The sequence below is a fragment of the Ruditapes philippinarum genome, unplaced genomic scaffold (assembly GCF_026571515.1).
Source record: "Ruditapes philippinarum isolate M1 unplaced genomic scaffold, ASM2657151v2 ctg18548_1_1_1_1, whole genome shotgun sequence".
Classification (NCBI taxonomy): domain Eukaryota; kingdom Metazoa; phylum Mollusca; class Bivalvia; order Venerida; family Veneridae; genus Ruditapes; species Ruditapes philippinarum.
In genome coordinates, this window is record NW_026855508.1 from 6,010 (window position 1) to 17,147 (window position 11,138).

At 33.7% G+C, this 11,138-nt stretch overlaps 2 protein-coding genes across 2 annotated transcripts; one reads left to right on the forward strand and one right to left on the reverse strand.

Annotated features, from left to right (window-relative positions):
- Window positions 1–1,236: 1,236 nt before the first annotated feature.
- Window positions 1,237–10,957, reverse strand: LOC132743580 (multimerin-2-like). The gene is made up of 3 exons (XM_060732114.1): window positions 10,731–10,957; window positions 2,790–3,065; window positions 1,237–1,918 (listed from the first exon to the last, which is right to left on the reverse strand). Exons 1-3 carry the CDS (start codon window positions 10,855–10,857, stop codon window positions 1,467–1,469), a joined length of 855 nt encoding a protein of 284 aa, XP_060588097.1. The 5' UTR covers window positions 10,858–10,957; the 3' UTR covers window positions 1,237–1,466.
- LOC132743579 (adapter molecule Crk-like) lies at window positions 3,563–5,821 on the forward strand. Its single transcript, XM_060732113.1, has 4 exons — window positions 3,563–3,577; window positions 4,429–4,512; window positions 5,138–5,230; window positions 5,689–5,821. The coding sequence occupies exons 1-4, from the start codon at window positions 3,563–3,565 to the stop codon at window positions 5,803–5,805; spliced, it is 309 nt and encodes a 102-aa protein (XP_060588096.1). The 3' UTR covers window positions 5,806–5,821.
- Window positions 10,958–11,138: the final 181 nt, after the last annotated feature.

The following is an 11,138-nucleotide window of genomic DNA, read 5'->3' on the forward strand; positions in this document are numbered from 1 at the left end:
ATTCTACTTACATTAATTCTAAAAGTTTTCAGTTTGGAACTATAACTTAAAGCAGTATGCATTAAGATTCATTCTAATTTTCATGAAAATTTTGAAAATGTAATTAAAAGTAAAATATTGTGAAAATAACAAAGAAAATAATTTTCACATTGCAAACGGCACTTACAATCCACGTAAATTACCGAAAAAGATGTCGAAATATACATTAAAGGGACTCCACTGAGGATTTTTGACATGACGGGACTGGACATAATTTTTTGAGATTATTACTCCATTTGATGTAGATCTATACCAATAACGTTTAAACGCTTTTCACTCAAATCGGACTGAAATAGCACAAACATATGATTTTCAATGTATTTCTTGTATATTTCTTGGTTACATTTTATTTATATTTTTGTTTTAAGTGCTTAAGTAACGCAGAACAAAATAGTGTGATTGATACTGCAAAATCAGTCATTAATTGCACATAACGTATTAATTAATTAAATATTGATTCGTTTTACTTTTCTTAAGCTCTTAATACATTTTTTCTAAAGGATGATTGTCTTGAGATAGTTTGGCTCATCCTTGAATAAATTTAATAGTATTATGTCTTGTAACAGCAAAAAGAAACTGATTTTATTATCGAAATTTATTAAAGAAGCTTTTGAATTGCGTAAAAATACCCTTGAAACTGTAACTGTTTCATGAAAGTCTTTGTTTGTATGAATTTGTATTGTTATTATACTATTCTGTATTGTATGTCTTTGCCATACTTCATGTGTTTTCTTTGTAAATGGCCAAAGGCAATTGATTTGCTGATGATGCTAATAAATTTGAAACTTGAAACTACTAAACCGAAAATTCCTCTGAGGGGGATTTTGTCCTAGGTAGTAATTTTATGAAGGGGATTTTGTCCACTTCAAAATTTCACACATGAAGGGGATTATGTCCACCCATGAAGGGGATTATGTCCGGATATACAAAAATACATGAAGGGGATTTTGTCCGAAGGGGATTATGTCCGTACACCCATCTGGAGGTGTGCAGCGTCAAGTTATTTTTATTCTGTATTGAGACGCTGTGGTTACATTTTTTTCATTTCATTTCATTCATTTACTTGAAATAATTCTTATTTGCATCTCTCAATTGTTGTATTTTATGTATGTTTTAATTAACTTGTATTATAGTCATGTATTTATGTTTTTAGGCTTTTTCTTTGAGTTATTTTCATGAAATATTGACGAACCTACGCCAGGAGTTGTAGTATTTATTCTACCCTGTGACAATAAAATATGATATAATGATATTTGACACGGTATTCAGCTGATCAATAATTATTGAAAAAAATGACTCTGCGGAATATTATTCTGAAGGTTTCGGGTTTGAGCCAAGCTGCATAATTATATCCTCACTCTGCGATATAACTATAGCAAAGATATCTTTACATATTTGTTTTCAATGTCATTTTTTTATTGACTTAGTTACATTAACATAAGCAATGCCCCAGTGAAACTTGTGTATCTATTGCCAGTGACTGGTGAACCCTGGCAACACGATAGTCGCACCCATACCTCATCCCCCGCATTTAACTGTGTTACCACGGTAACAGATCCTTGTTCCGGATATCCACCGTTTCCATGGCCATACGCACGTGCTAGAGCATTTCCGTTCTTAACAAGATCGGCGTGAATCAACGGCTTGGAATCGCCGTCTAGAACAGAGGTGGAAAATATATAAAGACCAGCTGTCGGTGCTACGAAAAGTCCAAGATGTGAGTGGTAACCATTGTTAATGTTTAATAGAACTGTTTCAAATACTACTGTTTGGTTAATACCAGAATGAGGGACAACACTGCCCGCACCAACCACCGCATGAAATGCAACTGCCTCTCCCTGGTCTAACACAAATCTGCTTTCTCTTTTGTCACCAAATTCTTAAAAGGAAATACAAAAATGTACATGTATAAATATATAGCGTCGCCCTTTCTTGATCAACTTGCTTTTCATGTTTAAAAAAAAATAACAAAAGAAATAAAAATTCATAAAATATTTCAAAGAAAGTATATCAACTTTGAAAGATAAATAAAGGAACATATCCGACTTTAAATATTTTTTTCTGTCCATTACATGTACCATGAACCACTTTTCCGGTAATTTCCCTCACTTTTTTGTATTTGCGGATGCAGCAGACGATAAAATGTGCCAAAACTCTACTGTGAATCGAAAAATACGCGCCGAAAACCGACAACAGAGTTTGCTTTAATTAAATTTCATTATCTTACAATCCAGAATGTGCTTAACTGTTTTTGTGTAAACACACAGCGAACTTTCATTTGTTAGTATATATGTTGTTCTAAACTTATACTTCATAAATAAAATGACGACGAATGAATAAAGCAGACAGTTAAACATTTCAACTTTCTCACTTACTGTCAAATCCACAATAACGTAACTTTTAGCCTGAGGATATTATGTTGCGGTTATGTGCAGCTTTGGATTTGGAACGGTAATCCATTCAAAGTTTAAAGGATTTCAATATCAAAATACAAAAATCAAGCTTCTTAATTACAAAAGTTTGCACAGATGTACCTTTTGAACTTAAATGTTCTAGCTTTATGGGGAGCGTTGGCCTATAGTGGTTAAGTTGTCTGCCTCTCAACCCAGAGATCATGGGTTCGAACTCTACTCGGGTCACGGCCATGTTTCTTCATATGACACCAGTACTAGTTGGTTCCAGGAAGCGGACTCGAAAGTGATAAATTCTAAGTACTCCATCGACACATATTACTAAATCAATATACCAACCAGTATGAGGTGAAGCTGACTGTGGAACATCTTTCTTTCTATCAGTGTTTGCACCAACGTCAGATTCATGTTTTAACTGTTGCAGGTGCTCGGCTTCCAAAACGTCAATCTTTTCCTTAATGGTGTCAAGCTCGGTCACCAGTGACTTTATGACGTCATCTTTCTTATTGGATGCGGCTATTTCATGTTTAAGTTCAGCCGATAAATCTGCGTTTATTTTTTCATATACCGCCATCTTCTCTTGTAGTTGGTTGTAATTCTCATTTGAAGTTTTAACTAATAAAAAACAAGCAGACAAGACAAAAGTTAGAAACATTTGGACTAAACATGTTTAAACATACATGTATCTTCGCCTCATCTAAAACGAAAGGGCGATGGAAAGCGGGCATAATTCAACCTTCCGTCTATTTCTGTCCATTGCCGGGTCAAAGCGATTATTTTGATACGGTGCCAAAACGGTGGTCAATATGTACATCAGGAAGTTAATCGGAACACCTCGGGCGACTTCTTTGGTCATTTTAAGGGGTTGTCGGATGACTCAAAGTATGGCAAGGCCATTAGCGGGTTTTCTTTATCATTTGAATACGGTGTGTTTTTCCCGTAGGTTTGAAAGTTCCCGTTATAACTCGGGCACAGAAACCGTGGTTGAAATTGACCAGTGAATCATGCATACACCATCGTTAATTAAGTGAGGAAGCAGGTGTACAGCGTTTTTCTGTTCATAGAGTTTTATTACCTTTCCAAATACATGTAGTAATTTTGAAAATGCGAATATGTGTGAATTTAGGGTAGGGATTGGGGATAGGTGTATTTTATTACGTGTACTAGAGTGAACGCTTACATTTTCATGTTACCAAAATACAGGTATATGCAAAACAGTTATTTGAAATTCTTTACCTTCACGTTAAATAATCAAGGTATGTTTGCACAACTGCTTTCATTTCTTAGAAACAACATCAAAAAGTAGCAAAAATGTAAAGAAAGGAATATAATTATTGTATGTGATGCAAAACACTAAATTACTAGAACTAAAAATTGCTTAATTGCAAGCGAAGCAAAAGATGGTTCAGATATTTGGAAACTGTTACAGGACACCAAAATTTAAAACTTTGAGAAATAAAGGCTCTTCTGGGGAATTATGGGTCTTTTAAGAAGTTACGGTTCTTGTGGCTTTACACTTACCTTCAAACCATAATTTATATGTTATCATTTAAATGGAGCTAGGTGACTGTTTCCATCTCCGCAAATATAAGTATAAATAAATTTAGCAAAAAAATGATTACCTTTATTTGCCAAGTCATTTAGCCTATTTAATATGTCATTGAGGTTTGTGTGTTGCTCTGCATTCCCTTCGCAAACAACACAGAACACTAGCAAGCCAAGTAACGTGATTATTCCACCTTGTTTCATGACAATAATATAATAAATGCGGAATTATTTCAGTCTTTTAACAGTTTCTCACTCTCTCTTATCTTTTTAAGATAACCTCACTTGGCCTAAAATAAGCTGACAATGACATTGACTTTATTGTTATAGAGTTCTTCTGCGATCTCTATCCGTCATGTTTGTAAATCTTATTATATGTCAATTAAAATTTTAAAAAGTGGAACATCACTTGAGTACTCATTTATCTGTAAAGCCGGAAAATAAAACAACCAAGGAAGAACGGAGATCGGGAGTAGCATCAAAACCACAGAAAGATACGCATAGGGACGAGTCGCCTGTAAGTTTGTTATATTGTACAATACAAAATTTAAAACTGATTAAGTTTTATGTTCCTTTTGTAACCAATTAACTATTCACCATAGGACGAAGAAAACTTGATACTGTTGTAAATTACGATTTATATATCGTAGATTTTTATCTATGCTTAATTTTGTTGTGTACATGGGGTTGGGAAAAAAATTGACACTTAAGTGTTACTATAATTAAAGTTATTTTGATGACTTATATTTTATGATATTCAAAGTTATGGTGATGTGATAATTGAATATCAGTTTCTATAAAAAGAAAATGTATGACGTTTCAGCTATTAAACATAGTCATCTGAAGTTGCTGAATTTTGCCATGTGTATTTTTTTTTGTGCTGCAGATCGAAAATAATCAAACTTAAATATCACAGTCCGTCTTGATAATTTTCATATGTCGCATATTTGCCCAGCCACATTACATGCAAAAAGTACTGTTCAATTACTTGCATAATTCAAACACACCTGTATTAATTTTCTTTTTGATAAGATAAGACATGTTTATGCGACGCTTACCAAGAAGAGAATAAATTATGGGTGTAATGTAAAAATATTATGTTATATCATCATTGTTTCAGTGTGTTCAAATTATTATTACAGCCACCGTCTGTGCCGAAGCGGTTACCATCAAAAGCAGTTGTAACAAAAGCGAGGATTTCCAATCCCTATGATAAATCGCAACTGACTCTTCATGTATATATCTTTTATTTACCTATTGACTATATTCCTATTGACTATATACTTTTTGACGAGAGTAGCCTCAACTATTATTCGGGCAGCATCAACTTTGTCTCTTTTAGCATACATTAACATTTGACAAGTACAAAATGTACATATGAAAGCCTTCCTGACATTTGGTGTACTAGTATGAACATTTTATTATATTTCAACAAGGTCTTTACTTATTCAAATCATTAAATCCAGTTACCTCACTTGCCATTGTATTCGTTATATACAGAAATGACTACAGTAGCCTCGACTAATATTTTAGTTGCTGTTCATCTTTCCTGACATGGCAGATGATCATGGCAAATTTTAATAGCTTGTGTGCAAAATTTCTGATCACTATTTACATAATCACACGTGGACTTGTCACAAATTTCATAATTTTAAGAAATGGTAACAAAAAGCTTGTGCTGTTGTATTTTCAGGAAGGTGATATAGTGGTTGTAACAAAGATGTTTGCAAATGGACAATGGCATGGTGAATGTAAGGGCAAGGAGGGATTGTTTCCAAACAGATATGTGCAATTTCTTGACGAAATGTGAACATTATTTTCATATACATGGTATCAAAGGAATGACTGGAATTTGGAATTATCGGAGATATGTGACTTTTTGTGTAAATTTCGAACTTATAATACAAGATACTACATACATGGGTTACGATATATATCTGCGTTTTTTTATTATAAGCCATTTAGCGACAATTAATGTGATATATTTTATGTTAACCATTTAGTTGTAATTTTTCAGCGAACTTTGTACAAAGATCATTATCATTACTGAATGACATCACTGTCTGAACCTATAAGAACAATTTAGTATGTAAAAGTAAAAGCTTTTGAGGGCTGAAAATTATAACATGTATGTAGATACTTGTAAATAAAGTATGTAAAGAATAAGTAAAAATAATAAAATATTGATTTGTATATAATATAGATATTGATCAATAAAGTAAGTAAAAAAAAAGTTTGAAAATTTAATTATGCCTTCAATTCTGCACAATGTTCAAGACATTGAACAGTTCTTAATACATGTATTCAAATATCAAAATATTAACAAATTTTAATTATCTTTGAAAATACATATAAAATACAAGTCTCATTAAAGATGTATTCGATTTTACCTTTTTGTTTCCTTAAAACTAAAGTAGAATAAAATAGTGTTCATTTTTAGCTTAGTGTGCTCTTAAGAATAAGATGCATTGATTTGTCAATGCTTTTAAAATATGGTAATCAGTAATATGAGGGAATAAAGAATTCCAAAAAGAACTAAAAAACGACAATGTTGTTGTTGTTGCAGACTGGGTTTGATTGAGCCTGTTTATGGACGGTAGTGGTATGAGTAAGCTACCGTTCACGTCAACAAGCACTTTTTAAAGGAGATTTCTACAATTAAACATGGAATAGTGTAAATTTGAATTTTCAAATATCCACAGATGTGTTTAAACGGCGGTGACCATGGAACCTTAAATACGACGATTTCGAGCCATCCCATGAAAAATACGGCGTATGGTCCCCAAGTAAAATATTGCGTCTGTCCTAAACGAGAAAACAGTTGGCCAAATTTGAATAAACTAGAATATGAAACACAAAAAAATAGACAAGTAAATGGTTGGCAAAACCAATGAAATAACTATTCTTCTGTCTTTAATATGTAAGCGACGTTTGATAATTAACATTCTATTCTTTAAGGCAGGCTGCAGGTTTAACGTAACAATGACACGTTTCGATATGGAGGCAAACGAAGATTTTGTTCCAAAAATATATTTTTTAACATCATTTGGGATGCACTTTCTTCACGTTGATTTGTAAATGGTATATAGTAATGAATTAACTTTCAGTAGATTGTCAAATCATATAAACGCGTGTATTTGTTGTTTTTGATCCGAAATTATATTTACAATCAATTTAAACAATTGCATTATCAATTTGTTTTTATTTAGATGTAATTCTTACAAAATTACTTTAAAACACTTTTGTTTCACAAGGACAACGGGTTAGTCTCCTGAAATTTCCATCAAACAGTTAACGTCTTTATTATCAAACAGTGTTTAATTGAAAACTGAGTGAATGAATTATCTAATATTTGTATTTTGTTTAATGTGAGAGAATCATATAATGAAAAAGAGTGTTTGAAATGAAGTCACGTGATAGAAAAGAGTAAAAACTGATAGATTTATATCTTCTATTCCAACAGTTATCTATTTTAATTACTACACGTCATTACTCCGCATTATGTGATGAATCGGTGAATTAATGATAAAATCTATGACAACAAACGTCAAACAATAACAGAAGGTGAAGTAGCCGTTTCCCATGACATGTTAATATTAAGTGCAGTACACCACGAGGATAAAGATTTTTCTTTCTTTTTATTCCACTCAGATCATGCAAATGTTCCACTCAAATCATGCAAACATTTCGCTCAGATCATGCAAATATTCCACTCAGATCATGCAAACATGACAACACGAGAAATAATACATTTACATAATAGATGAGACTACAGCATCAATCAGTATAGCATAATGTATACTAACTATTAACATAAACTATCGCGGGAGAGTCAATATTACTGCAACCACTTCAGTTATTGGAGTACAATTTGTACAATAGTTGGCTCATTTGAATCTTGATATAATTTCTTTAATAAATAAATAAAAGTTTGTTTTTTTTGTATTCCTTTTACCGGCGACTTATCAAACCTCTTCAATATGTGTGCACAACTGCCTTCATTTCTAAGAAGCAACCTCTAAAAGAAGCAAAAATGTAAAGAAAGATGTAAATTGTATGTCATGCAAAATACTAAATCACTGAAACTAATAATTGCTAAAATGCAAGCGAAACTTTAAAGGACAACAAGAAACAAGAGGGCCATGATGGCCCTGAAATCGCTCACCTGTATATAGGCCCCCGGGGCGGGGCTAATTTTAACCCAGGGGCTTTTATTTGAACAAACTTGGTAGATCCCCATTTGAAGATGTTTCATGATAAATATCTAAGCTCTAGCTCTAAGAAAATCTTTAAGTTTTTACTAAACACATATAGTGAAAAACAATGACCCACACCCTCTGTGCGGGCCAATTTGTCCCCAGGGCTTTTATTTGAACAAACTTGGTAAACACTCACTAGAAGATAATTCATGCTTAATATCTAAACTCTATCTCTTGGTCTTTTTAACAGAACATTTTTTTCAGTTTTTTACTTTATACATAAAAGGAAAATCAATGATCCCGGGGGCGGGCCAATTTTTTAACCCCAGGGCCCTTAATTTAACAAAAATGGTAGACACCCATTAGAAGATGTTTCATGCTAAATATCTTAGCTCTAGCTTTTAAGATTTTTTAAAAGAAGATTTTTTATGTTTTAACTGTATATACATAAAAGGAAAAACAATGACCCCCTGGGGCGGGGCCAATTTGACCCCAGGGCTTTTATTTGAACAAACTTTGTTAGAACAACCCACTAGAAGAGGTTTCATGCTTAATAGCTAAGCTCTACCTCTTTGGTTTTTTAAAAGAAGATTTTTTTAAAGTTTTTACTATATGCATATAGGTAAATCAAATGACCCCTGGGGCGGGGCCAAATTTGACCCCAGGGCTTTTATTTGAACAAACTTGGTAGACACCCATTAGAGATGTTTCATGCTAAATATCTTTAGCTCTAGCTCTTTGGTTCTTTAAAAGAAGATTTTTTAAGGTTTTACTTTATGCATATAGGGAAAATCAATGACCCCCGGGGCGGGGCCAATTTTGACCCCAGGGCTTTATTTGAACAAACTTGGTCGACACTGACTAGAAGATGTTTCATGCCAAATATTTAAGCTCTACCTCTTTGGGTTTTTTTAAAAGAAGATTTTTTAAGGTTTTACTATATGCATATAGGGTAAATCAATGACCCCCTGGGGCGGGGCCAAATTCGACCCCAGGGCTTTTATTTGAACAAACTTGGTAGACATTTACATTAGAGGATGTTTTCATGCTAAATATCTTAGCTCTAGCTCTTTGGGACTTTTAAAAGAAGATTTTTTTAAGGTTTTTACTATATGCATATAGGAAAAAATCAATGACCCCCTGGGGCGGGGCCAATTTTGACCCCAGGGCTTTTTATTTGAACAAACTTGGTAGACACTGACTAGAAGATGTTTCATGCCAAATATCTAAGCTCTACCTCTTTGGGTTTTTTTAAAAGAAGATTTTTTTAAGGTTTTACTATATGCATAGGGGTAAATCAATGACCCCCTGGGGCGGGGCCAATTTTGACTCCAGGGCTTTTATTTGAACAAACTTGGTAGACACCCATTAGAGGATGTTTCATGCTAAATATCTTAGCTCTAGCTCTTTGGGTTTTTTAAAGAAGATTTTTTTAAGGTTTTACTATATGCATATTGGGAAAATCAATGACCCCCTGGGTCGGGCCAATTTTGACCCCAGGGCTTTTATTTGAACAAACTTGGTAGACACTGACTAGAAGATGTTTTCATGCCAAATATCTAAGCTCTACCTCTTTGGGTTTTTTAAAAGAAGATTTTTAAGGTTTTACTATATGCCCATAGGTTAAAATCAATGACCCCCTGGGGCGGGGCCAATTTTTGACCCCAGGGCTTTTTATTTGAACAAACTTGGTAGACACCCATTAGAGGATGTTTCATGCTAAATATCTTAGCTCTAGCTCTTTGGGTTCTTTTAGAAGAAGATTTTTTAAGGTTTTACTATATGCATATAGGGTAAATCAATGACCCCCTGGGGCGGGGCCAATTTTAACCCCAGGGCTTTTATTGAACAAACTTGGTAGACACCCATTAGAGGATGTTTTCATGCTAAATATCTTACTCTAGCTCTTTGGGTTTTTTTAAAAGAAGTTTTTTTAAGTTTTACTATATGCATATAGGGAAAATCAATGACCCCCTGGGCGGGGCCAATTTTTGACCCCAGGGCTTTTATTTGAACAAACTTGGTAGACACTGACTAGATGATTTTCATGCCCAAATATCTAAGCTCTAACTCTTTTGGGTTTTTTAAAAGAAGATATTTCAAGTTTTTTCTTTCGGTTGCCATGGCAACCAGAGTTCTGCATGGAATTAAATTCTTTGAACAATTTTTTAAAGGTGACCACCAAAGGAACATTCCTGTGAATTCGGATGAAATTGGCCTAGTGGTTTATGAGGAGATGTCATTTAAAGTAAAAGTTGACGGCGGACGTACGGACGGACACGCCGGACGAAAAGCGATCACAAAAGCTCACCCTGTCACTGTGTGACAGGTGAGCTAAAAACAAAAATTAAGGATTTCAATAATAAAAATAAAAGCTTTTCTGGGGTATAGTGGGCCTTTTAAGAAGAGGCGGTTCTTGTGACTCTACACTTACCTTCAAACTATATAATGATTTACATTAATTTGGAGCTAGTTGACTGTTTCCATTTCCGGTGGCAAATATAAATGAAATTATTTAAACGTACAAATTGATTACCTTTATGTTCCAAGTCATTTAGCCGGTTTAATATATCCTTTAAGTCTCCGTGTGGCTCTACATTCCCTTCGCAAACAACACAGAACACTACCAAGCCAAGTAACGTGAAAGTTCCACCTAGTTTCATGATAATAATATAATAAATGTGGAATTATTTCAGTTTTTTAACAGTTTCTCACTATCTCTTATCTATTTAAGATAAGCTCACTTGGCCTAAAATAAGCTGACAATGACATTGACTTTATTTTTATAGTGTTCTCCTGCGATACCTATCCATCATGTTTGTAAATCTTATTATATGTCAATAAAAATTTAGAAAAGTGGAGCATCACTTGAGTTCTCATTTATCTGTTGAAAAAAACACTGGACTACGGAAACGTGAAAGGGCCTCCAATGAATGAGATCATG

Coding starts and splice junctions, on each gene's coding strand:
- LOC132743580 (XM_060732114.1), bottom strand. CDS start 10,857: ATGAAACTAGGTGGAACTTTCACGTTACTTGGCTTGGTAGTGTTCTGT. Junction 3,066..10,730: donor AAATGACTTGGAACATAAAG/GTAATCAATTTG, acceptor GTTTTTTATTAG/TTAAAACTTCAAATGAGAAT. Junction 1,919..2,789: donor GTCAGCTTCACCTCATACTG/GTTGGTATATTG, acceptor TTTCCTTTTAAG/AATTTGGTGACAAAAGAGAA.
- LOC132743579 (XM_060732113.1), top strand. Junction 4,513..5,137: donor CGCATAGGGACGAGTCGCCT/GTAAGTTTGTTA, acceptor TTATTATTACAG/CCACCGTCTGTGCCGAAGCG. Junction 5,231..5,688: donor AATCGCAACTGACTCTTCAT/GTATATATCTTT, acceptor TTGTATTTTCAG/GAAGGTGATATAGTGGTTGT.